This window comes from Portunus trituberculatus, chromosome 17, assembly GCF_017591435.1.
Source record: "Portunus trituberculatus isolate SZX2019 chromosome 17, ASM1759143v1, whole genome shotgun sequence".
Lineage (NCBI taxonomy): Eukaryota > Metazoa > Arthropoda > Malacostraca > Decapoda > Portunidae > Portunus > Portunus trituberculatus.
Window position 1 is genome coordinate 32,182,587 of NC_059271.1, and position 27,438 is coordinate 32,210,024.

At 38.5% G+C, this 27,438-nt stretch overlaps 4 protein-coding genes across 11 annotated transcripts in view; 2 read left to right on the top strand and 2 right to left on the bottom strand.

The window, feature by feature from the left end:
- Positions 1-249: 249 nt before the first annotated feature.
- On the bottom strand, positions 250-3,956 carry LOC123504982. 2 transcript variants are annotated; one of them, XM_045255969.1, is made up of 3 exons: positions 3,842-3,956; positions 1,154-2,748; positions 250-968 (listed from the first exon to the last, which is right to left on the bottom strand). In XM_045255969.1, the coding sequence occupies exons 2-3, from the start codon at positions 2,238-2,240 to the stop codon at positions 733-735; spliced, it is 1,323 nt and encodes a 440-aa protein (XP_045111904.1). In that variant the 5' UTR covers positions 2,241-2,748; positions 3,842-3,956; the 3' UTR covers positions 250-732. The 2 variants fall into 2 exon arrangements, with proteins under 2 accessions (XP_045111904.1, XP_045111905.1); XM_045255970.1 differs by having other exon boundaries at positions 3,616-3,937.
- Positions 3,957-3,960: 4 nt separating this feature from the next.
- On the top strand, positions 3,961-6,306 carry LOC123504983 (28S ribosomal protein S33, mitochondrial-like). The gene is made up of 4 exons (XM_045255971.1): positions 3,961-4,255; positions 4,633-4,771; positions 5,635-5,749; positions 6,126-6,306. The coding sequence occupies exons 2-4, from the start codon at positions 4,635-4,637 to the stop codon at positions 6,237-6,239; spliced, it is 366 nt and encodes a 121-aa protein (XP_045111906.1). The 5' UTR covers positions 3,961-4,255; positions 4,633-4,634; the 3' UTR covers positions 6,240-6,306.
- Positions 6,307-8,180: 1,874 nt separating this feature from the next.
- Positions 8,181-18,087, top strand: LOC123505041 (probable glutamate receptor). Its single transcript, XM_045256058.1, has 12 exons — positions 8,181-8,287; positions 8,722-8,818; positions 9,318-9,464; positions 10,179-10,266; positions 10,480-10,631; positions 11,680-11,822; positions 12,065-12,152; positions 12,698-12,827; positions 13,270-13,447; positions 14,861-14,960; positions 16,314-16,443; positions 17,468-18,087. The coding sequence occupies exons 1-12, from the start codon at positions 8,209-8,211 to the stop codon at positions 17,567-17,569; spliced, it is 1,434 nt and encodes a 477-aa protein (XP_045111993.1). The 5' UTR covers positions 8,181-8,208; the 3' UTR covers positions 17,570-18,087.
- The window catches only part of LOC123505039 (serine-enriched protein-like), a 13,747-nt gene continuing 4,247 nt past the window's right edge, over positions 17,939-27,438 (bottom strand). For 5 of the 7 annotated variants that reach the window (XM_045256052.1, XM_045256054.1, XM_045256051.1 and 2 more), the window contains exons 5-10: positions 25,445-25,483; positions 22,102-22,219; positions 21,418-21,575; positions 20,786-20,917; positions 19,437-19,619; positions 17,939-19,085 (exon numbers count right to left, since the gene is read on the bottom strand). In XM_045256052.1, coding sequence (XP_045111987.1) covers positions 18,873-19,085; positions 19,437-19,619; positions 20,786-20,917; positions 21,418-21,575; positions 22,102-22,219; positions 25,445-25,483 — 843 coding nt within the window. In that variant the 3' untranslated portion in view covers positions 17,939-18,872. Of the gene's footprint in view, positions 19,158-19,436; positions 19,620-20,785; positions 20,918-21,417; positions 21,576-22,101; positions 22,220-25,444; positions 25,484-27,438 lie in introns of all 7 variants that reach the window. The other 2 variants (XM_045256057.1, XM_045256056.1) reach the window with 2 other exon arrangements.

Below are 27,438 nucleotides of genomic sequence, written 5' to 3' on the forward strand. Positions count from 1 at the left end.
GTTTTTCCTCTTCATGTATATGTGCAATATGTAGTGATGCTACGTAGCCACCCTGTGTGCCAGTGAGTTATCCCTCCCTCCCTCATGCATGCCTATTGTGTGGCTCTGTGTGCGCAGCAAAGTGAGGTCCTGCCTAGAAGAATGTGCTTCCTTCTACTACATTTAGAAGCTTCTTTAAATGTCCACTTTGTCTTACCTGTATACTGCTTTGTGACTTAAAGTAATAACAGAAGGTAAAGAAGCAAATACTATTGAGTGATGAAATGTTATTGTATTATTACAAAGTGGATGAAAACAGATGCCCTCTATTTGCATGGACATATCACAATATAATTAAAAGGTTCTATACTAATGGTTAGTCTAAATTCTAATAGATGTTCAATTTTATATATAATACATAACATCACACTCTTCAATATGTACAAGTACATTCTAGACCTAGTGAAACCTCAATTAAATATAATGTATTTGGAGAAATTATACTTCTTATCTTTATCCTAGAAAATATAAAAATCAAGGCATTTAAGAAAAAAATTTTTTTTTTAATTACATCTGAATATCATACATATAAAGAAAAATCATCCTAGTTTACATTAAGTTCACTGAATCAATTAAGAATAATTCCACTATCATCCAACTAGTTTCTCTATTCCAACCCTGCTTTATTCCTTTACCTATTCATAAGTTAATGCCATCTATCTCTTCCTAAATATATATGGATTCTTTGGTAAGCTAAACTCCTAGAGGTGTTAGCAGCTCCAACAGACATTCCTTTTCCTGGATAGTCACATTTGGATGCCAGAAATCAAGTAACAAAATAGCTCTGGGCTGTGAATGCATATTATTGGGTTGGTTTGTAAAGTGTGCTGAGTGTGTGAAGGAGTCATCAAAGAGTAAAGTTTCTCCTACAACCCACTTATACTGCTGTCCTGCCACCTCCAACCAGCACCCATTTGGCACCTTGATGCCTGTGGGGGAGAAAGGAGATAAGATCTTACAAGAGAGAGAGAGAGAGAGAGAGAGAGAGAGAGAGAGAGAGAGAGAGAGAGAGAGAGAGAGAGAGAGAGAGAGAAATATCCAGCTTATTATATTTATAGTGATATATGGAATAGTCACAACCACATAAGAGAAGATACTTAATACAAATACATACCCAGGTGACAACGGAGACGCAGGTTGGTGGGTCCCTGGTGAGGTGTGATGTGAGAGTCTGGATATAGTATGGAGAAAGCTGCATTACCAAACACACAGTCATTCATCATTGCTGGCAGACACCCTAGAATGATCTCAGCAACCCTTGGGCAACTGTGGCAATTTGAGGTGTTGATCTTCCCTTGATCAACAAATGGAAAAATGCACCAGTGTCCTTCAAGGATGCTATTATTCTTCCAGCCTGTTGTGTCTCCTGATTGGAGTCTGCTGAAGACCTTCTCAAATTCCTGTGTGATTAACTCAAAGTTCAGTTTAAGAAGCTTCTGCTCATTGGTAAGGACATCATACTCAGTCCAGTTAGGATTTGCTGGTAAGCCCATAACGTGGAATAATGTTGGCTTTTGGTAAGTCATCTGTGTCTTGAGTTTTCCTTTCTTCATTTCCTTTTCAACCTTATCTTGCATTGTTTTTTCCTTTTCATCTTCACTGCATCCTCCATCCTTTTGAGCCTTTTTTTCCTCATGAATTTCTTTGTTCCAATCCTTCATTTCTCCATTATTCTGGTCAGGGGAACTGGCTTTACCTTCGTGCCTTTTCTGTTTTCCCCTATACTTCAGTTTCCCTCCAGTCTCTTCTTCAGTTGCAATTTTCCTTTCCTCTTCTCTCTCATTTCTTGTAACATCAGTAATTTTTTCACTTTTCTCCAGTTTACCTTGTGTCTGTAGTCTCCTTACAGCTTGTTCCACACGATCTACTGATACCATGATTTCTCTGCCCTTCAATCTTCTCCATCTCTGTATAATCTGGTGCTGTAGCTCACCATATCTCTGACATCTCACACACTGCACATTATTACACTTGTCTGTTTCTGAATCACTAGCTGAGCATCCATTAGAAGGTAGGTGGAGAAATAAGCTCCTGAATGCATGGAGAAGAATGTCATTAAGTGGGAGATTAGTTTCTTTCTTGTATAGGTATAGGAGGATCAAGGAAGCAAAGATGGTGCCGAGAAAGAAAGCAGGTAAGAATGGAAGGGAGGGACCAGGAAGCTTGGTGAGGATATTGGAGCAGCAATCTACGAACCCCATTTTCTTTTCTTTTTTTTGTCAGCACTTTTTCTATATTTATTTAGTCCACCTGTAGATTTTTGTCTTTTGGTTTGCTTGTGTTTCAATCTAGTGAAGTTGCTATGAACATATTTTATCTCTTATGGTCAGATGCTGCTTGTTTCTCTTCCTTTTATCTATTTACTTTATACTTTAGCATATTATGACAAAACTACTATTTCCGAGCTTGCTTGGTCTTATTGTTCAACATACTACTGTAATTATACCTTAAGAAGATTCTTTATAAGTTTAGGAAATTAAATAACTTTTTCTTATGTTGTATGTTCATGTCTGGAGTAGTTGTTACTGAAATATCACACTGTTTCTGTCACACATCCTCAGCACTAACTGTAGATGTTCTGTTTGCATCCCCTCTCCTCCTCTCTCCTTCTCTCTCTCTCTAAGTGGGTCAAGACTTGAAACTTGAGCTGGAAGTCACTCAGTAGACACTGTCAGTGTAGCCTTTGGAATAACACTCTTCTACACACATCTGTTGGGAAGAAAAAAATAAAAATTAAGAGTTCGTTTCTCCGTTTTCCTTTCCCTCTCTCAGTATCAAACTAATACTATTCCCTTCAGTATCAGGGAACACCTATCTCCCATTCTTTTCCTTAAATACATTCAAATAGAAATCTTTCATATTTTCATTCCATTGCCTTTAACATGCAACCCCAGCTAATAATCCACTTTCTGTGCTTTCTCATCCTATTCCATTCTTCCACTGTCTTCTACCACTACCTCTAACACCTTTGTTCTTGTGATATATATGGAAAAGGCATCAATCTGACATTAAGTAATAAGGAGTGCATCAATGGTTGTATTTTCATGCCTAGATAGAACATGAACATTAGAAAAAATCCCTAGATTAGGTCTGGGGAATTTCTTACTAGCTGCAGAGATTTTTGTGTTCTATCTACCTTTGATACATTCTAACTAAACCTAATCTAAGCTGACACTTACTTAACCTAAATTAATGCTGGGATTTTCGCATTCTGTGCAAACCTTACTTATTAGTGTTCATAATAAATGAGTAATAAGCAAGGGAAAGAGTATGGAAGCAATGTGTCCAAAATATGTCTATTTTCCAGTGATGCTCTCCTTTTTATGTATCAGTGAGACTGATGGCTTTCTCCAGCAATACCGTTCTTGATATTGGAGTAATGATAATGGCCTAGGAAGAAGGGATGGGGAAGTCCAGGTGGCACAGCCCCCAGGCTAGGATAGGTAGAAGGTACAGAAATACATAATGTTGAGTGAAAATCCCGTAGATTTTCAGGTTTCACTTAACACTCGCCCTACACTCAAAACCTGATTCCCCATATGTCCCCAAGCTTGTTTTTGGAAAACACAGACTCACTATGAATAATAATCAGATCAAGAAAGGATGACTGAAGAGCTTGTTGTCAAATCCTTAGTGATCCAGTGATTGTGTCAGCGATACTCCAGACGGAGCCCAGAACCCAGGGAACCAATCCTTGCAAAGTCCGACTGACATTAAATTTTACCCTCCGTTGGTCTCAGGGTCCGGTGAATTGTTTTGTTTATCCCGTTGACTTCCAAGCAGTAATAATATTGATTCCCACCTAATGTCGGGTTACTGTTGCCTGCTTCTGGTCCACTTCAAAGAGGTGAGTGGTGAGTGCTGACGTTGTTTGGGTGTCTGCGCAAGGCAACCAACCCAGCAGAAGGTAAACATTCAACACTTTTGGAAAATAAGGGAAAAGGAAACACAAGGAATAAAAAAAAATAATATTAACAACAACTAAAGAGCAATGGATAGATACAAAATACGATATATAAGATTCAACAAGACAATAGAAATGTAAAAGTCGCAAAGGGCCGTTGTAAAGGCCATCCCACCGGCCCACAGCTGGCTCAACTACATAGCGTACACATTACAGGCGTCTACAGGTACTGCTTGCCACTTCCAGGAGGCACTCAACATCCACCAGTGCCCTCAGCCTGACATTAAGAGCTGCCTGTAACAAAATCAAGATGTAAGTAAATGTGTGTGTGTGTGTGGGAGGGAGGGTAAAGATTTGTTATGTATACTAGTCATAGTGAATGTTTACATAATTTCAAAAGCAAAGAATTGTATCATGTTTGGAATCCCTCCCCCCAAAAAAACAGCGTCCCTGTATATAGGTCAACCAGTCTTTCCTTAAATATTTGGTCTTATGAATGAGATATATACATGAGAAAATTTAGTAAATTTAATATCAACATCCAATAAAGCATGCATTAGGGTAATACTTTAGGAAAGATGAAATTCTAAAACAAAAATACTAAGTGATATATTAGTTAGTATATTTAGAAAACAACAAGACAGGAAGTATGAAAGACACGTTTTGATAATGTCCTCTATGTGTTGCAGCCATGGCATCCAAATTACCTGTGGCATCAGGCTTGTACAACTATGCACGCCTCGCTGCAAACTCAACTACTTACGCTAAACGGATGAACAGACTCAGCAATCACATTTTTGGAGAGGTGGTGCGGCCCACTTCCAAACCGTAAGTGAAGGAAACTGATCGCATGCAGTGGTCTGATGCCTATCCTCATTGCATATCAATGAATTTTTTAAACGTACTCTCTCGGCCTGTATTTATAACATGCTTGGAAATCCTACTCTTGCACTATGTAATATTTCACTTTTATTTGTATTCATTAAGAAACTTGAACTCATTTAAGAGGGAGGTGTCAACATATTTATCCCATTCTTTTGGCGAACTCTCTTGTTACCCTCTTGCATATTCATTCTTTTTACTTTCTCCCCATCCTCTTTCTTTATCCTTCTACTTCCTTGCCTAATATACTTTCCCCTGTTATTTTGCTTGTTCTTTCTGTCTCCCTTCCTGTTTTGTCTTGTCTTAAACCTCAGGCCCTCCCTTTCATATCCTCTTCCCTCTTATTTATCAGAGATAAGCAACAAGGCAGAGGAAGGGGAGGAGAGCAAGGAAGAGAGGAGAGAGATTGTTAGTATTAATATTATTGATAACAATATTTGTGCTTACTTTAATACTGCTTCAACTCCACACCTACAGACCTTGGCTTACAGGCATAGACGTCTGTAGTATGGCTGTATTACATGCATGATTATTATTAGACTTTTTTTCAAAGGAATAAGTACAAATAGCTAATGCATCAGCAAATATGGTCCTTACGATTTCTGAGTTTTGGTGGGAATTGCTTTACATCACACAGTAAAAATGAAACTGACATAAATCAAGGATCTGTATGTCGAAGTATTGATGGTCAACCAACATCAAATCTGTATCATCTCAACATAGTAACAAGAGAGAGAGAATGACTATCTTTCCTCCTATGGCTATTGTTTTATTCCTTTATTAACACTTGTTAATTTGCTTTCTCCCAGGTCAATGCGTGTAGTCAAGATGTTCAGTGAAAAACCACTTGACCTACGACCTGATATTACTGACCACTATCCACGTCACAATGAGACTTACATCCTCATGATGACTCTCCGGAAGGTGAGCATGGACCCAAATCAATATCTGTATCAGAAAAAAATTCCAAATACTTGCATAACATTTTTAATAAAAGTTTTCAGTGGTGTAGGGATTGGAGTAGTTCCAGAGTAGGGAGCAGTATCATTATAAATTAGTAAGAGTAAATCAGTATGTCATGTCTGGTCTCCTTTCCATCAGAGACCAATATGGCTAAGAATGTGAATATGTGTATGAGTGTGTGGTGCTTTGTCTGGACCACCCTGTGTGGGATTCAGCCTGGTGTATAGATAGATAGGTTTATGCATACCTAATATTAATCCATTTGATCACAACTTAAATAGATTGACCCGTTGTGTCATTATAAGATTAGGGTAAAGATAATTTCTTTCCTCCTCAGTATGGGCTCTTCCGAGATGAACACCAAGACTTCAAAGAGGAGATGGTTCGGCTCAGAATATTGCGTGGGAAAGGCAAGCCAAAGAAGGGAGAAGGAAAACGGGCCAAGAAATAGTTAACGACACCAATACCCTCATTACACTTTCTTCTTTATTTTGTAAATAAATATATATACACTTATACCTCAGTACTATGAACCATCCTTTAATGGATATCATAAGCAACAGACAAAATCTAGAGCAGCTGGTTCAATCTGACAGTCCTGCACTCAGGAATTTTCCCAAGTCACCTGTAGCATCATCAAGATTGAGAACAAACAGACTGTTAGTGGCAGGCATTGGGAGTAAAGGAAACTGCGGAGCATACAATAGTGGAATGTAATGAGTATGAGGAAGAGAGAATCTGCTGAAGGAAAGTATTATAGCCATTATTGTTGAGGAAGAATGGTAAAGGAGATTTTTAAAAAAAGGTGGAGGGATCACCACTATTTTAGGTTTGTTTGAAAGCAAAAGAAATTTGTTGAAATTGTAGAAAATATGAAAAGTTCTTTGAACAAAATTAAGAAAAAAGACAGACTAGCTATAGAAAATAACCAGAAAATGGCAAAGGAGAGAAGTGGATAGGCTATGAAACAGTGTAAAGCAGAACATGGTACAATGAGAGGAACACCTTGTTTACATCAGTGCAACAATGTGTAACTCATTATTCTATGGTTTTGCCCCCTTTTTTTGTGTTGTGTTAAAATTATAATTTTCCATAACCATGATGTTTGGAGGAAAATTGGAAAGATTTGATTGTAGCACAGAAACTTGATTTGATAAAAAAAAAAAAAAAAAATTAGAAAGAGGTGCATATTAAATCAGGAATAGAACAAGAATACTGATATAATTTTTTTTTCTTTTTCTTAATTGTCATTTTGTCCTACTGGCAAAAATGAAATTTAATTTTTATTTCTGCTGCACTACTAATAACTGTAAAAAGTATTTTAAATATACACAATGGTTCTTTTATAAGTGTAGAACACATCCCAATTATGAGGAAAATTTTTGACTGAAAATGTTATTTATTTATTTATCTTTTTAACAGGTCTGCTGGCACATAAAAATCACATGTCAGTCATAAGAACTAAATATGGCTTTGAATATATATATACTAGCTCTTTTTAAAGTAAAGAACACATTCCAATACGGAATTTTCAGGATTAGCGAGTGTCAGCACCAGACATGGCCTTTTCTCACACGAGCACCATCAAATACAGTACCAATGTCATTATATATACATAAAAATCCAATGAGCTGATATATTTTCTCCACAATTCCTTATAAGTATTAACAGAAGTAAAATCAAACTTTACTCATGAACAAAAGTGTACAGCTTGATTTTCCAGTTGATTAATCTGAATTCATCTAAGGCCATACGTTATTCACTCGTTTAATTGTTACAACTACAGTTTTGTACACAGTGAAAAGAAGATGGTTGTAAGGAAGAGGATGAGGAGTGCAGAATGTAATTCTTTTGAAAACAAACTTGACCATTATCTCCTTTAATAAGGATTTCGATGAAGCTACTTTATGACCTCTCCTCTTCTCTCATCCTCCCACCCCGCTTGCTGGTTTGTGGACCGTGGCACATACGTAATACTTGTCCTTGGTGCTGTTAACTCTAAATGCGCCTCAAGCTGGCACGTGTTCAAATGTCTAGTTAAGATAAAACTGCCACTTTTCTTTCTTTTGTACGCCTTTGTTCATTTGGTCATTAGATGCAGGTTTAAAAAAAATGTAAATGTGAACGTTGTCTTCGTCTCCACAAGTGCACAGGAACACTTTCGATAAAATAGAACCCTTGAACCTTTTTTTCTTGAAATGAGCGAAAAAGAACGTAAGGGATGGGGGAAGAGAGGCGGCATGTGCTTCTTCAATGATTGAAAGATGATTTTTCTCTTCTGGCGGCTGCAATGGAATATTTACTGCGGCCTCGCTTACCACCTGCCGCAGTGGATTGCCGTGGTTACGGTACCTGCCAGCCTCAGTTGCTTTCTCACTGCGGCGCCGTCTCTCATTCATTGAGTCACTATTATCGAGGTCATGGCAGTGGCGGGCAGACTTGGACTACTCATATTGCTTGCTTTGGTTTGCAACACGTTGGCGTCATGGCAATTTTTGCGTGAGTTACGTAAAGTAATATGTGCAGGATTATTTTACAGATTATTACAAATATCTTTTAGAAGGTAATATTGAACCTGTAACTTCAGCTAATTATTATGGATATATTTGCCTTCTAGATATATTATTGCTCTTGATTGCGCCAAGATGTATCACCTTAATTTCTCAAATATCTTGACCTTCACAGTTGACCACCCAATCAGGTAGAGCATTCCACGTATCTACCGGTTCACTTAGAAATAAGCATTACTACTTTTTATATGGTCTTAACCTTGGCTTGAGTAACTTTTTGGTGTTCCCCCTTGTTGGGTTCTCTTGTCTCACCTTTAGGTATTCTACTTTTCTTATGACTTGCTGCGACAGCTCTAGGTTGACATGCTTGCGTAATTATGAAGCAAACAAAATGGAATTTGACAAATTTATTATGTGCGATAGCTCGCGTATCTCGCATGGAACGTGGGGCCCACAGAGAAGACAGCTGGATAAACTTGACTCGCACCGCCTTGCAACAAGTCCGGCCGCTCTCCTTCAAGTGAGTCACGTGAAACCGCAAATCCAAGTCAAAACATGATAGCTGATGATGAAATAGTACATAATGTGGCTCAAAATTATATTTGGTCAAACACACACACACACACACACACACACACACCACATAATGTAGTGGTCAGCACTCTGGACTCACAACCGAGAGGGCCCGGGCTCGAGTCCCGAGAAGCGACGGGCAAGTGGGCAAGCCTGTTAATGTCCTCACCTATCCGTAAATAGATACGGTATGTAACTCGAGGGGTTGTGGCCTCGCTTTCCCAGTGTGTGTGGTGTGTGATGTGGTCTCAGTCCTATCCGAAGATCGGTAAGTATGAGCTCTGATCTATTTCTGTGGAGGAAAGTGTGGCTGCCAGTGGCTGGATGACCAGTAGACGACCGTGGTTGATAACAGAGAGAGAGAGAGAGAGATTGGGTAAAAAACTTAAAATATGAAGAAATAATATTAACTTGATTTAAGAATTTCATACAAGATAGCCTCGCAGGTTCGCTAGAGCCCCTCACTTCATGGTGGCGGCGGAGCTCTGGCCACCTCACGTGTACATCGAACAGTCCCTCTCGTCTGGCGCCCTCCGAGTCACCGGTCCGATGGGTCAGCTCATAGACATCCTTGCAGCTTCCCTCAATTTTACGTAAGATTTTGAAATGTGTCTCGTTATGACATATGATTGATCGATATGGTTTTGAGAGGACAATTGTGATTCATATGTGATGCTCATTGTATATACGAATATTCATTATCTCTTAGCGCTTTAAAATAAATCCATTATAGAAAAATTAAATTAAATCAATTGATAGATTCCTGAAGTTAGAAAAATCTGTTTGTTGTAGAAAATAAAATGACCTCATTGCTTGTATCTATCATGTGGAAATTATGGAAACCAATTATCGACCAGTTTGACATCCTTCAGTGATTTTCGCACGTGTCTCTCCTTTACTACATACAGAATGTACTATATAGGCTTCAGTAAACATCTTAGGAACGGTTACAACTACAGGTTATCTATCTATCAATCTATCCATCTCTCTCTCTCTCTCTCTCTCTCTCTCTCTCTCTCTCTCTCTCTCTCTCTCTCTCTCTGTCTGCCTTGATATTTGTTTACATATATTTTTTTTTCAGATTATAGGTAAATCAAAGATAGAAATGAAATAACGGAGGATAAGTATTTAAAATTCTCCCTCTGGAAGGATTTCAATTCATAGGAAAGATGGAAATACAGAAACAGGAGGGGAATTCCAGAGTATACAAGAGGTTATCCATTTATATACATCTATCCATTCATCTATCACTCTATTTATCTATCGATTTTTGTTTATGTTGCTCACATACTAATTTCTTGCGACAGGTACAGCGTGGTACAGAAGGACGGTTACTGGGGTGCGCCACAAGCAGATGGGTCCTGGAATGGCATGATCGGTACTGTTCTGAGACAGGTAGCATACAGTCTGCTCTATTCCCCGTTTCGCTTAAGTTTTTATACCAGGACTTTAGTATTTAAGGCAAGACTGTTAGAAGTGGTACAATGTCTCCTTATTTGTTTATAGATGCTAAAAATGCATGTGAAAAATTTCGTATTTCTTTATCTCTTTCTTCTCTTCTTCCTTTCTTGTTTTTTTCTTTCTTTCTTTTATTCGTGGGCGTAATAGGAGGCAGATATCGGGCTGGGACCTTTTGGAATGTCAGACTCCCGCAGCAAAGTGGTAGACTTCACTATTCCCGTGTTCCTGGAGATGCTGCACGTGCTGGTTAACCGCCCCCTCCCTCAGCCCGACCCTGCAGGCTTCCTGGCGCCCTTCACGTGAGTACTGACCCACTTGAGCGATTGATTGACTGATTCATGAGGGTTGAAGCATTTCCCAACAATTTGTCAACGTTTCCTCGCGTTTAATTTGGAAAACCTATGGTGAAATACTTACTGCAGTCAATATTATCGATGGCTTTGATTATTTTAACCTTTTCACTACTGCGGCGCATTTCACCATCAGCTTTGGGTATGATTAGACGATTTTATTGACATTAGGAAGAGACTACGCAGGTGAGAAGATTAATGGCTAGAGTGTTCACTGTTTTAATCCCACAAAGTTTCTGAAGCTATATCAAATCACCCAATAGTAAGCAGAATGAATATGAGGACATGGCACGGTACTGAAGGGGTTAAACAATACGAAGTCACGTCTTAGTTCTCTTAGTGTCAATGGAAATATTTCGTAATTCTTTAAGACACTCTTCCTATGATTTGTTTCTTAGGCTTGGTATATTTTTTGTTTCTCTACGCTGGACTCGTTCTAATTTTTCTGTCTTTCTGATAACTGAGGCACCAAGCTTGAACGCAATATTTTAAAAGGAGACGGACCATGGAGTTATACAAGCTGAGAATCTTATTTTTAGATTTATTTTAAAAAGATCTGCCGATTTAAGCCAATTATTTTCTTTGCTTTCTTTACGATTTCTGAACATTGCTGGATAGGTCTTAGGTTATTCGATATTGTTGCTCTTAAATGAAATTAGCTATCTATATTTTTAAGTTATGTAACATTCAAAATATCCTTTGCTTTCTAGTTTTGATATCTTGGCCCTACTTGAGAGAGAGAGAGAGAGAGAGAGAGAGAGAGAGAGAGAGAGAGAGAGAGAGAGAGGCTTAAAACACTCACTCGATTCAAGCACTTTATTATACGTGAATATACATACATACATTATATGCATGCACTCACTCACTCAATTAAACAGTTAATCAACTCAGAACCGTAAAAGTGATTAACAAGTGTCATCATCCAACAACGCAACCTGCATCACATCACACTTACCTTGCTGCTTCCCATCCCTACACACTAACATTCTGGCTGCAGGTGGTATGTTTGGGTGGGAATACTGGCTGGTCTTTCGTGCGTAGTTGCGACCAGCGTCATCGTGGTGAAGCTGTTGGGTGTTGGCGGCCACCTTGATGTGTGGCACCATGTCTGGGCCTTCTATAGTGTCACCGTTAGTCAGAGTAAGAGGAAAGTTTCTTGTGTATAATGAAAGTGAGACGACTGATAGTGTTAAAATTATAGACAAGTATAGAAAAGCACACGATGTTCTGAAGCTTCTCTCTCTCTCTCTCTCTCTCTCTCTCTCTCTCTCTCTCTTGGTTTCAATCATTAATTTATTTTGTTAATTACATTCACTCTTCTGGACATATTTGACTGGAAGTGATGATTATTCTTGTTTGAGTCTTAATACTGTCCCTTGCAGACCTCCCGTGGATACCTAAAGCAGACACATCGAGGTTCACCTTCTGCTTGTGGATGCTGCTTGCCGTGGTCATAGTGCGCAGCTACAGGTATGATTTTGTGAATTACAAGAGCTGACGAAGTAATGGGACGTGATGCTTTCTTATGCGCACTCTCGCCTTAGTCACTCTGTAATGATAGTATAATTGCTCTGAGCTATTCTCAAAGTAATGTTTTTAGATTAATCTATTTGTAGCTTACTTTCGTCATGCAACACTTGCAGGCTAAAATGCTTCATATCAGTAGTGGGCATGAGAGATTTATGGAACTATATCAAGGACAACTCATGATGAATAAAAAGTAAAGAAAAACATAAGCTTTCTTTATGCAAGAAAACCAGGAAAAGAAAAAAAAAAAAAAGCACTGAAAGATGAATACTATCTTTAATAGAGAAATGTACGGGAAAAAAAACAATCAGATCATCATTGGTCTTTTTAGTCTGAATTAACTAATGTTGATGATAACAACTACTTTTGAATCCCTCAGATGCAAAAATAATAATATATATATATATATATATATATATATATATATATATATATATATATATATATATATATATATACAGTATATATATGTATCTGTATATCTCCAGCGGTGCTCTGACTTCACTCCTGGCGGTAAAGACAGTGGCGGTGAAATACGACTCTCTGAGGGACGTACTGGACGACACTGGCCTCACGCTGCTCATGGAGGGCTCCACTGCTCTCACCACTCATCTCCAGGTTTCTATTCTTCAGCGTCTCAGCGTCACATTATTCATGCACTAATACAGGGTTCAAGTCTTGGAAACATTTCCCAACAGCTTCCTCTTTATTTATGCTCAAAAAGTCTAGAACGTACGTTTCCTTATATCTAATTTATTCATCTTTCTGACCTATAATTTCTGCGCTCATGGATTACTTTCAAACCGGCCACTGAGCTGCACCGACATGTTGCGCTTCATTAGTTTATCTTGAATTGTATCAATTGTCGCACTTTTGTTGATGACTTGATTTTATAGTGGTCACGTTAGGCGCTGCTTGGCCAAATACGACGATAATAGTCCCACCCGATGATCGGCCAGTGGTTTTATGAGCTCTTCCGTAGAGGCGTAGAGGAATGACTGGATGGTGACCAGCAGACGACCGCGGTGAATTACACACACTAAATCCTGCCTCCCTGTAGACGGTGAAGGAAGGAGTCTACGCTGATTTAGCGAAGGAGAGTCGAGTGAGGGCTAAGTACGTGAAAGCCAGCGAAACATATGCCGCTGCTTATGACCTTATCCCCGATGGGCGCCACGCCATGCTGGTGGAGAATGTGGTCTGCAGAAAGGTGTACTCAGATTATTTTAGCATGACAGGTAAGACTTTTACTAATGATGCTCATTATTATACTCCTTTTACAATACGGATATATATATATATATATATATATATATATATATATATATATATATATATATATATATATATATATATATATATATATATATATATATATATATATATACACACACACACACACACACACACACACACACACACACACATAATGATGTATAGTTATCAATTACCGTACTGAAGAGTCATACAGTAGGTGCCCTTACCCGGCCACGGCAAGTACAAAACCGTGACTTGGAAAGGTAAAGCTTCGCGACGATGAGTCAGTGACGTCACCGTGCCTTGAACTTTGAACTTGTCAACATCGTTGTTGTGACATGACCTGACTAGCACTGGCCATTTGTTTTGTGAGACCGAGATCATGGCTGATAAAGTAGATCAGTTCAGTGTTATGTACATGTGTTATCTTGGACTGTGGTGCTATTGTAAAACTCAGTCTGACAGTCAGTGGCGATACTGACCTCAGAATCAGCAAATCTTGATTGTGGCCTGGACATGATCGAGTCAGGTCTCGGCAGGAAGTTGTAAGGTAAGAGGCTTATCAATGGTGTCACTCCAGGAAACATTTAAGAAGCACGAACGGTATTTTGCATGCTTATTCTGAAAGTAGCCTCGTGAAGTGAGAGGGGCAAGGAAGCATAGTCGCACTTGAAAGTTAACCTTGTGTAGCAGTGAGGATGACTTGGTTAGGGAGGGTAACAGGAGAGGAAAGGAAAGGACTTCATATGCCAGCTAGTTTTTGTTTCTTCATTAAAACATATAATGACATAAGTCATTATAACAATTTCTTGATCAACTGACAGTGAGGGACATCTCAAAGCTAGATTTAACATGATTGACCTGTTATCCCAGGATCCCTAAAGTGGATTTAGTACTTTTTGCTTATTAGCCTGCACGGAAGGTGGACTAACAGCCTTGCTCTAGTTTCAGCTATGTAAGAATAAAAGGCATTTTAATTTTTCAAAATTAAATATAAATGTTACTTATAATCTGCCTTTACTTGTTTCTTCAGGTTTTAATTCTTATTTTCAGTAAGTTTGTTTAAGATTTCTGGATTGCTCCTCAGAGTAAAGAGCAACAAAGCCATTAGACTGAAGGTGAGGTATTTTGAGTGAGGTGATACAGATTTCCTTTTTAAGAGAAATTGTCTTAACAAGATTTAGGTGATCAATTGTGTATGTTTATGTGTTTGCATATTCTTTCATTCTTTGATAGTTGTAAATTTCATGCTTTGATTTTTTATAGTTAATTTCATCCATAATCTCAAGTTTTGCTTCGCTTTAATCACTCTCTCTCTCTCTCTCTCTCTCTCTCTCTCTCTCTCTCTCTCTCTCTCTCTCTCTCTCTCTCTCTCTCTCTCTCTCTCTCTCTAGGTCGGTGCGATTTTTACATGTCTACCAAAAATTTTTGGCGTCTTATTTATGCAATGATTGTCCAGCGTGGAAGTCCTCTGAGACAACTGCTGGATGTCAGGTGAACCTTCAGTAGTGCCACGTCTACTTCTTGATCACTGCAACACTTTTTGTCAGCCTGCATGCATCAAACCTTAGCCTCTTACACACACACACACACACACACACACACACACACACACACACACACACACACACACACACACACACACACACACACACTGATGAGAAACTGATCCTGAGAGAAGAATATGACATCCGAAGCACAAGATCGCATAGTAAAAAGCTGAGAAAGGGAAGATGTCTGAGAGATATTAAAAAATATAGTTTTCCGCAGAGATGTATTGAGACGTGGAACAGTTTAGATGAAGAAGTAGTGTCTGCAACGAGTGTGCACACTTTTAAAGTAAGATTGGATAAGTATAGATATGGAGACGGGCCACACGAGCATAAAGCCCAGCCCTGTAAAACTACAACTAGGTAAATACACACACACACACACACACACACACACACACACACACACACACACACACACACACACACACACACACACACACAGCGCTGGCTTCACAAGCCAGAGGACCAGGGTTCCATTCCTGGCCGGGTGGAGATATTTGGGTGTGTCTCCTTTCACGTAGCCCTGTTCACCTAGCAGTGAGTAGGTACGGGATGTAAATCGAGTTGTGACCTTGTTGTCCCGGTGTGTGATGTGTGCCTGGTCTCAGGCCTATCCGAAGATCGGAAATAATGAGCTCTGAGCTCGTTCCGTAGGGTAACGTTTGGCTGTCTCGTCAGAGACTGCAGCAGATCAAACAGTGAAAGTGAAACACACACACACACACACACACACACACACCAATTTATCAGTTTACATCAATGGTATTTATTTATCTATCAGTCTATCTTACTTATCTAGTATATCATTGTATGTAGCAATTTGTACTCATATATCATATGCTTGAGATAGATTAGAAATAGCATTTTTCTTTGAGTGTGTGTGGTTGAGTTGATGTGAGCCTGTGTGGTGGTATTGCCACCCACCACTGCACCCACCTGTCTATCCTGTTTTGAGCTCTATTTTCTGTCCTCTACAACTTGATCTGTGCCATCCCTGCATCACATCACTCAGGGAGGCTTCTCACATGTTGCAAGACTCAGAAAATACACTGCCATGGGCTAGACTGACTTACAGTTCATTGAATGCAAAGCTGTATGTTAGACTTAAGGGTTCATTATATGTTTGATATAGCTATATTAAGGCTTGTTATATAGTGTAGATAGATAGATAGATAAATAATTGTTAAAATGCAGAGAGAGAGAGAGAGAGAGAGAGAGAGAGAGAGAGAATATATGTAATATAAATTCATTATATTTATTTATTTTGTAATCTAAAAGCAACAATTATCTTCAGGATTCGAGCAATACGTGAGTTTGGGATCTACAAGCGATGGGCTCTGGATCAGATGCCTAACATGACACACTGCCTGAAAACCCCAAAGAAAATAAAATTTCAGGAGCCATTTTCATTAGCTGACCTCTGGGTGAGTGTGTGTGTGTGTGTGTGTGTGTGTGTGTGTGTGTGTGTGTGTGTTGTGTGTATAGAATATAGATGTTTGTGGTAGTGTAAAATGCAACAGCGTAAGGTGATTCATTGTCAGTGTAGTTACTTTATCAGAATGCATGTGGGCTAATAGATCATGATTTGGTGGTTCTCTAGTTTTCTTGGAAGTATTGGAAATATGCAATGCTAAATGGGCTCATAAAAAAAACAATTCCATTAAGGCTTGATTCACACCATACTGCCAGGCATCTGCCAGGAACGTGCCAGGCACGGAACGTGCCCTGCCTTGTGTGTTCACATGTTCGGCCTGGCACCTGCCGTGCTCGCATCAGTTCCTCTCAAGTAACTGCTGGTGAAGGATGTGTGATTTTTCTACCTCCGATTTAATAGCTATTGCGGTTGCTTTAGACGATGAAGAAAAAGAAAGAAACAAACAAAAAAGACAAATGTGGGTTCATCCAATTCTGGAGAGCAGAAAAAGTGAAGGAGAATTCCACGTTATATCCACGACTAATTGATGATGAAAGTAAATTCTTCAATTATTTTAGGATGAGTATTGGAACGTTTGAAGAAATTCTGGCAAAATTCACCATGAACTAAAAGAGAAAATACACCTTACAGAGAGGCAATCACTCCTCTAGACGTCTGGGACGCGACTGAACCGGGACCGTTGCTAGTTCACACTACCCTGCCAGGCACGTGCCCTGCCAGTCCCGTCCCGTCCAGATATCTTTTGCCGAGATCAGGGACGGGACGGGACTGGCAGGGCACGTGCCTGGCAGGGCTAGTGTGAATGCTTGCATAGGAATACATTGAACAATACTGGACTGTCCCAGGCATGGCACGTTCCTGGCAGATGCCTGGCAGTATGGTGTGAATCAAGCCTAAGATTTAAATCCTGCTTTTAGTTGCTCAGTATTAATCTCATATTCTGCCCAGAACAATGCTGTTGAAATCAGATTTATTTATTTAGCTTGGCTCTGAATGATTTGATTCTTCCTCAGGCTGTGTTTCTCTTGCTTGTGGGTGGCTTTGGATTAGCCACTTTAGCTCTCTTCTGTGAGTTACTTTTGCCTTCTTACCTTTGTGCTGGCTGCTTCCTGTAATACCTTCTCATCGAATATACTCCCCGACTCTCGATCATAGGTATTTTTTTTCAAGCTCATCATGCCTGTGGAAAATGTGGTTATTATTGGGTAATAAACTAGTTCTGGTAAGTGAGGTACCTTGATCCAGAGTGATGTTAGCGCCCAAAAGTAAAACTGGAAAATATGTTATTGAAGCTTTGTGAATTTCAAAATATGATATCCCTTCAATGGATTAGGATAGTGTTATGAATGGTATCAAAATTATCAGTAATTATCAGTAATTTCCCAGTTATATTGAAATTGTATAAAGTGTCCACACATTATTTTCCTTTATTTGATCAAATTGTTGAATTTTCTATGTAGTATTAGGGTAATAACTATTTCTCCTTTTACTGAACTTATCAATTTTATTAAGCAAAAACATAATTAAGCGTCATATGTGTAGTACTACTTCCTAAAATGAACACAAATGAAGAGAATAATACAAGTATACGAACCTGTGACTGAAGCAAAGTAAAATAAAAGAACTGATAAACTCTGAGAAGTACTTGACCTTATCACTCACCAGAATGTCTCCCAGCTTACACATAATGACAGAAAACATCGTTAGATATAATTATAGATAATTGGTAACTAGTGGAGAATGGCAGTGAGCTGCAGTCACTGGGTTCCATCACCTTTTGGTATGAATTTTTTTGTTCTGCTTCTTATTTGTTATATTGTAGGAAAACCATGATTTCAAATTCATTCTGCCTGGTAATCTAATTTGTAGCTTAAAGCATTCAATGAAGTGGAAATGAATATATCATTACCTGTGACATTGCATTATACAGGTAGTTTTCATGATATGGAGTCAGTCATAAGTGAATAGGGCACGGCTTCTTCCATCTGTATCAAGAGTGGAAAATACTGTGTAACAAAAGCCTAGAGATTTTCTAAAAATTCCTGTTAAGATAATTTCTATTTGTCATGATGATGTATAAAAATACTCTATCATTATTAACTAAATCCTCACAAATTGTAATTGTTAACAGAGTTGTTGGAACTATTTAAACCTGATTTAAGATTTTAATTTTGAACAGAATCTGTTTGAAGTCTATTGATCACTTTCTGGTTTCATATAGTTCTTAAACATCAATGTGCTTTACATGTAAATATGAAAGAAAATATGACAGTCATCACTAACTCTGAATGCTACTTCATGAAAATATCTCTCTTCAGATTCTTGGTTGAGTTGTTATGTTGCGAAATATAAGGGGCCACTTAGGGTTAAGGCCAAATGCTTTAGAGGCTTTTTAGGTCACATTCCTCTGGATGTTTCTTACATTTCCCGGACGTGACTGTGGGACATGCATCCTGCACCAGTAGCTCCTTCAGACGAGTGCCTCCCAGATTCCATCTCGGAGGATGCAGAAGATGAGAGCGTGGTACTGGAGCCAAGTGGGTCGAGGGAACTTTGCACCGACATTGAGTTGTCCTGGGGGCGTCTCCTGTTGGGGGAGAGCTTTGCTGGGTCCACGCTGCTTGGGTCTGCCTGCGGGAGGATCCGTCAACAGGGGTCAGAAGGCTCTTGGCTTCAGACAGGACTCGGAGTGGCTGGCCGAGTCTGATGAGGTCAGAGTTTATTAAAGAAAGCCACAGAGGAGAAGAAAAAAGTAAATAAAGGGCATGCACTGAAGTTCACTTAAACAAGTTGATAAGGTGAATTTAATTTAAAAGCCATGATTTTATAGCTGGCTTATATTTTTCAGTTTTTGATGTGCATAACATAAGTACATCATGAGATGTTTATCCGAAATCACACGGGTTGTTTTATTATCTTTTTTTCATCCAGATGGCAATGAAATCAACCAAAATATTGATAATCATCATGTGGCATTCTTACCTGATATGCCAGTGCATTCATGATGATATGGTAGGGAACAAGGCCAAGTGGGTGGATCTCTTTCATGAGGATGTTAGCTGGTATTTTGTAGAATTGGATGAATTCTAGGAAATTGCCGATAACCTCCTTGAGGTCGGTGTTGGGTTGATTGTCGCAATGTTTTTTTGACCACATGAGACCCGCCTGTCAGTAGGACACAAATTATGGGATAGATAGTAAACAGGAGGAATACCTGCATAAGCAAGAATCTAATAGTTGATTCCAAGAAAAGACCAAATCATTTCTCTCTCTCTCTCTCTCTCTCTCTCTCTCTCTCTCTCTCTCTCTCTCTCTCTCTCTCTCTCTCTCTCTCTCTCTCTCTCTCTCTCTCTCTCTCTCTCTCTCTCTGATGTGCATTTATGTTGTGGTTTTTGCTTGTGTCGTCATGATAGATTTTTTCCCATCAGCAAGCATATCCTCATAACAAGAGCTTCAAATTTGTATTGTCCAATTCATGAGTGAAGCTGTGACATGTAGTAACAGGATGGTCGAAGCTAACCCAAAATCTTCTTGGGGTTTGGTAATTATCCTGGTGTGATCAGTGAGGTGAAGGTCTCTAGCAATCTTGGGGGAGGTGTCAAGTTAGCATTCCTTTGAGTTATCTGGCAAAGGATTGATGCCAGACAAAAGCCTATCATGCCAATTTATTTTACCTTCATGTTAGTTTCTCAATGTCTCCCAGTAATTCCAAGGCAGAGCATGTTACTAGGTATTAGTAATGGATTTCCAAACAAGGGGTCAACCTATGACTCCTGAAGCAAGAGGCATGGCCATGTGCAACCAATTATTGTAAAATAGTCTCAGATAAGAAAAAGAAAGATGTACTGGAGACTCAAAGAGGGAGAAAAAAAAAAGGAGTGTATTTTGATACTATTTTAAGGGAAAAGTGTTTGGTGTAAGCATCTCATGGTTGAGATGCTGTTTGGGAGTCAATGCTAAACACGTGGTAAGAAAGTCACAGATCCAGAATCAATACAGATTCCTAAAATTTGTGATGAGCTTTAGTTTAAGTACATACCTCCTCTATAATTATGTATGGGCAGTGCAACACAGGAATGATTCAAGTTGCAGTGATACAAACCTTGACTTAAATTTGTTACTAATGCTGTTGCTGCTTTTTGGCCATTTGATTTGCATATTGGTATCAGAACAACTCCCATGAAGTTTGATCATCTGTGTTACTTCCTGTATGTTGATTGCAGGGCCCTTATCCATCTATTTATGATAAAGCACTAGTCTTGTAATATAATGGGAGTTTAATCTCACACTCATTTTGAGTTTGGAGGATGGGATGGATATTATATGTTTACCTGAAACTTGGTGAACTCGTCGGCTCGCAATTCCTCCCTTGCCATGATGAGCCTCACTACGTGCTGTGGCAGTAAAGTGAATGAACCCAGATTGAGGACTTCGTTGCCGTGTTCATCAACGAATTCCAGCACCTGTGGAAGGATTTAATCAGTGACTAACTAAACATTTTGCAGTGTTACAGTGTGGTCTTTAAAGCTTACAAAATATGAATGACAGTATCATGCGCTGATTCAAATAGAGAAAAGGTAGGAGGTGAAAATAACTTGAATGAGAACATTAATTATTTTGTTTATCTCTGAGTTATCTCCTCCTATACATTATTTTCACAACAGCTTTAGTTCAGGTTCAGTATCCCATCAATCTCTCATTGCTTATTATATCTTGATTACTTCCTTTGTGGTATTATACCAGGGATCTCTTTTTTTTTTTTTCAACTATAATACTGCTAGAGCTCCATACCATCAAACTGTCACTTAAAAATAAATTTTATTAACTAGAGGCCGTGAAGCTCATCTCTTCAAAACCTAATTTATGTTTTTCCATCTGTCTGTCCATCTATTATATCTATCTTTCTATCTGTAAGAAAATTTAATAGATTTATAATTTATTAACTGCATAAGGAGTTACTTGCCTTCTGCACCATGGACTTTGTACACTTGTACTGGATGTAACGTTCTGCAGAGGCTAGCAAAGCACACACTGTATCCACATTGATACAACATTGCACAAATCCTGAACAACCTTTCCTCAACTCATCCAGCCCATAGTAGTCTGCTGCATTCATTAAACCTGAGAGAGAGAGAGAGAGAGAGAGAGAGAGAGAGAGAGAGAGAGATATATATATATATATATATATATATATATATATATATATATATATATATATATATATATATATATATATATATATATATATATATATATATATATATATATATATATATATATATATATATATATATATATATATATATATATATATATATATATATATATATATATATATATATATATATATATATATATATATATATATATATATATATATATTGAATATTAAAATCATGAAGCTACGAAAGCTTTCACTTGAAAATACCCTTGCTCTATCCACATCATAAAAGTTGTTTAACGTGTTCAGATATTCAGAAGAATTATGTTACTTGAAGCATTACTCATTACAATGTGTAGCAGAAAGGATATGCTTCGGTCCCTATTTCATTCATCATGATCAGTAACTATTTTAATTTCCTTTTGAGAACTTGTATTCCTAAAAATATATTTATTATCTTATTAAATGACAGGTTAATTCACATACCTAATAAAGTACGTGGCTGAAGTGTTACACATCCAGTGTGGATGTATTCAATCAATTGCCTGAAGACATCTGGTTCAAATTCTTCAACGATAAGTGTTTGGTGGACATTGCCTTGGGGCTGCCAGAGAAGGAAGAGGAAAAAGGAGGAGGTGACGTGGAAGTGGAAGCTTTAAACAGCAAGAAGGCCAAGGGGTGACGGGAATCCAAAGAGAAGCATAGTTGCTGCACCAGAAGAGAAAACTATATTGATAATTCACAGAAAAATTAATGGTAGTACAGATGATTAGTATTGAAAAGACTGAAGAGAGTATTATAGATTGGCTATATTATTTCAAGTTCTTGAGGGACATGGGACAAATATGTTAATACAGCATATATCAAACATCCACTATGATACTTGTAGCTTCCTGGTGTTTGACTGTGTGAGCATGTAGCTGGCCTTATAAGCAGATGTTGAAATCTTAACATACATATATTTTTCCCTGAAAGTGGTATTGCTTTAATCATTCCTGCCTTTCATACCTTGCGATCTGTTTGGACCTGGCTGAGCTGGCTGGCTGGGGATGCTCATTCAGAAGCTACTACCATTACTGTTATTACTGTCAATACAATTGCAACTACTGCTGCTACTACTATTACTACTGCTACTGCTACTACTGCTACTATTACTGCTACTGCTACTATTGCTACTACTGCTGCTATACTACTGTACTGCTGGTATTTATAATGGTAATAATATTAGTGGTGATGATGATGATGATAGTGATAATAATAATAATGATAATAATAATAATAATAATAATAATAATAATAATAGATATTGCCACTAGTGATAATTATGATAATAATGGTGATAGCAATTGTAGCAATGATGATGGTGTTCATAATGATACTAATGATGACAATGGCCAGGTGATTGGTGCTGGCCCGTCCTTCCCTGCCATCAGCCATCACGGAGGCGCACAACTTAAGAAAGCGTTACGCCGTCGTGTTAGTTGCGGCGTGACATGTTGCTATGAATGACTTGTCACTTGTGTTTTCAATATGTGGAGCTGTATCTGCATTCTGATCACACCATCGTATTTACGAGAGATTTTCCCATTTAGAATAATAATTTATTTCAACATTCAATGATAAACATGAAAATAGCGAGCATAAGTAAAACATTACTATTACTATTACAATTCAACGCCTTCACAGTTCAACTCGTAATACCATTTTCTTTTTTTGTTTTGTCAAGTTTTTACTTTGCATCTTGATTATACAGTCACTGCTGAGTCTGATTGTGTCAATCAAAACTCGCAATCCCGTACATGAGGTGAGTTATGCATATAATCCACACATCGTGCCCCCTGGAGCTGGAGCTGACATGCCAAGTGAAAAAATGCAAGGCAAAACGCGGATCTGACGGAGAAATGTCATCTAATAAAAAAGTTTCTCACTGGAAGTTGTTTCCGAGACTGAAATCGCAATTTTAACAAAATCTTGGACAAATAATCTTTGTAGCTTCCTGCAAGGGCCAGGTGGAGCGGTGGCTTGTAGAGACGCGAGGGGACAAAATTAGAACTACCTAGGGAATGACAATAAAAAAAAAAAAAAAAAAAAACGGAAAAAGAAAAGAAATAGTTTTAATGGTAAATACGTATATATAGTGTTGGCTAGAATGATAAAATCAAAAGACGGTGTAACTTTTAGGATAGGAAAATATAAACGAGAATGAAAAAGATACTGAAAGGTAAAAGATGGAAAGGAGTTATCCAGTGGTGCGTGAAAGTTTCAGGGTATCATGTAAGATGTTTAGGAGAGACTATATTGGCGCGCTCTAAGTGAATACAATAGTAAAATACCAAAATCAAAAGTAGCTGGGTAATATAAAATCTGCAAATGGTGAAAAATAATTAGATGCCAGTAAATAGATTTAGTGGACGACAAAAAACTCTGAAATTAAAAGCTGATAATCTATTAGTTGGCAGCGAAGGTGAAAATGAGAGAGAGAGAGAGAGAGAGAGAGTAATAATATGCATGGTGCCCCAGACTCAGCCAGGCATTACGCAAAATAAATTCTATAAAATCAGATCATCCAAGGTATTTGAAGACAACTAAGTCATTGTAGAAAAAGAAAAAATATGTTTACCTTGTTAAAAATGGTATTTGGTTCGCATAAGAGGTATTTATGTACGTTTGTGAAATAGGTTGGCTAGCAGCTTATATTTCGGCTGTATGTAAACTTACCTCTGTGTTAATTCAATGTATTTATTTATATAGGTAACTTGTTATTAAATGTACGAGAAACAGTTTATGTTGGGCAATGAAATGACCTATTCTGTCTCACGCATTGCATACGAACTTTGCAACATGCATATGGCCAAGACATACAATATATATATGATGCTTTATGTGTACATTATTTAGTAATTGGGGAATATATTACCGCAGCGTTATGAAAGTATAAAATATTTATATTCTACTATTAATGAAAAACGGAAATCTAGAGAAGAAATGAGTTATTTATTTACTAAAGGGATGATTAAGATCTATTCTTTATTTGACAGAAAAAAAACAGGCAGAGGCGTGATTAGAGAAGCCCGCTGCCATTCATGTTTTATTTAAGTAAAAGAACTAACGTCATGCCGGGTGAGAGGTTGGGTTTCCGGCATGCACAGGGAGGGGTGTGGCAGGCCAGTCAGTTTGAGAAAGGCACCATCTCTCTCTCTCTCTCTCTCTCTCTCTCTCTCTCTCTCTCTCTCTCTCTCTCTCTCTCTCTCTCTCTCTCTCTCTCTCACATTTGTCTTGTCTGGTGATATTCTGCCACATCCCTCCCGTTGAGTTCGTCCCACCTCACCTTTTTTTTTGGCAAGACAAGGCGAACCGGGACCGGACTACAGATACTTGGAGGTGAGAAATAAGAAATACCATGCTCTCGCCTTATCTCACTTACGATAACTAAGATAAAAACTAAAGATAAAGCGAGATATAGATCATACGAATAACAGTGTACACAGGTCTTAGCCACGGGCAGTAAAAGAGAATGTTCTTTTAAAACATTATATCGAGCTCTCTCTCTCTCTCTCTCTCTCTCTCTCTCTCTCTCTCTCTCTCTCTCTCTCTCTCTCTCTCTCTCTTAATTGCATGATCTTATTGATGACTCTATAAACCAAACAGAAACTGAGACTGGAAATCCAATGTCCGTGGCCGAAACCTGGTTGACACTGGGGAACACTACATGGCATATCACTGTTGCAAAAATAGGTGCAGTCAAGTTAAGTACGTGGAGCTGCATCATAAGAAAAAACGGGGGCAGAGGGGGACAGGGCCAAAGTTTGTCTATGGGGACACCGCCTACCTCCGGGATGGTGTCCAGTTTGTGAGTGTATCCGGAGCGCTGGAAGCAACAACACAACACAGCCCATTAGCTAACAACACGCGGACACATACACACACACACACACACACACGCTCATATTACTTGATGGAAACCTTATCGTCATTCATACGGACTCACCTCAATCGATTTAACTCTAAAACGTGTCTATTCCTCCTTTACCCTCCTGTCTGTCCACAGCCTATCTACTATCGACTTAGTACTATTTTACTTGTCTTTGTTCCTGCCGTAGTTACAGCTGATGGCAGGCTGTCAGTGGGTCTTGAAGTCTGACAAACCGGCTTCTGAATCAATAAGATTCATATAACGGCATTCCTCTGGTAGACTACCGTGGGTCTAATGATAATAGGTACTGATAATAATAATAATGATAATGATAATAGTAAGAATACAAAATGCACAAAAATAGACATGTTTACAATGGGCAAAGAAAACGTCTAGAACAGTAAAAAGATATTTGAGTTGATGGTATATCTTGAAAAATAATAAATAAAGATATAGAGATGACAACGGTGGAAGTGATGATAATGATGATAATGGTGATGATGATGATGATGATAATGATGAAAACGAAGAGAAAGAGGAGGAGGAGGAGGAGGATTATATGGAGGACAATGGTTCTATATTTCTGTATTATGTTTTGCAAATGTGTGCCTGTGTATGCATCTCATTTCTATTTCTACTACAATGAAACACACACACACACACACACACACACACACACACACACACACACACACACACACACACACACACACACACACAGCAGCAGCAGCAGCAGCAACATCCACGTTATGTGAGCAGTGTTTCTTCCACGAGTTAGTGGCCGTTTGCTTGCTCGGCTCCGTCTTATGGTTAGTTGTAGTGCTTCTTAGGGATCGTAATGAATGATGCTTCTTTTAGTATTAAATCAACGTATGTGTGACTAAGACTTATTTTTATCCTCCATCATTTCCTCCTCCTCCTCCTCCTCCTCCTCCTCCTCCTCCTTCTCGTCCTCGTCCTCGTCCTCGTCCTCCTCCTCCTCCTCCTCCTCCTCCTCCTCCTCCTCCTCCTCCTCCTCCTCCTCCTCCTCCTCCTCCTCCTCCTCCTCCTCCTCCTCCTCCTCCTCCTCCTCCCTCCTCCTCCTCCATGGATGTTATGTTCTAATGCATAGAAATGCATCAACATTGCATTAGCAAAACTTATACTGACTGTCTTTGAATGTGACGATGAAAAAACAGCGATAACATCGACAGCGACAAGAATAACAGTAATAACAAGAACAACAATAACAACAACAACAACAATAATAAGAACAATTTATCGCGATGTTGATGATAATAATAACAGTAATAATAATAATAGTAATGATAATGATGATGATAAAAGATACCAACAATAATTAGAAAAAAATACAACTGCTGCAACAACAATAACAACAATGGAAACGAGAACAGCAATGACAAAAGGGAGGTTACCAACACACAGACAGACAGACATACAGACACAGGCATGGGGTGGGATGGGATGGCGGATGGCGGGAGGCAAGGACTTGAAGGGTGGAGGGGGGGGAAGGATATACTTTCTGATTTATAGGTTATGAGACATCAGTTCTTTTAGTGAATTAATATTGATGGCGATGAAAAATAAAGGTCCCTACACGTTGAAAGAACTTAATCGACTCTGCATATATATATATTTTTTTCTTGAAGTTAGCTGCTCGTAATCATCTTTTTTCATTTTTTTTTCACTCCCTTTACTCGATCAAGCTTGAGGTTACGGTAAATTACACAAGGTTTTGGTAAATTACTGGCATTCCACGCAGTGTTTGAATCGTGGTTAGCATTTGAGATAATAAGAATGTCCTTTTTTTTTTTTTTTCCTTTAATCTGATTTCCAAAGTACCTGGAAAGTAGACAAGATTAGTAACAAGTGGTGCGTAAATGTCAATAGAGAAATATATATTGAGTGGA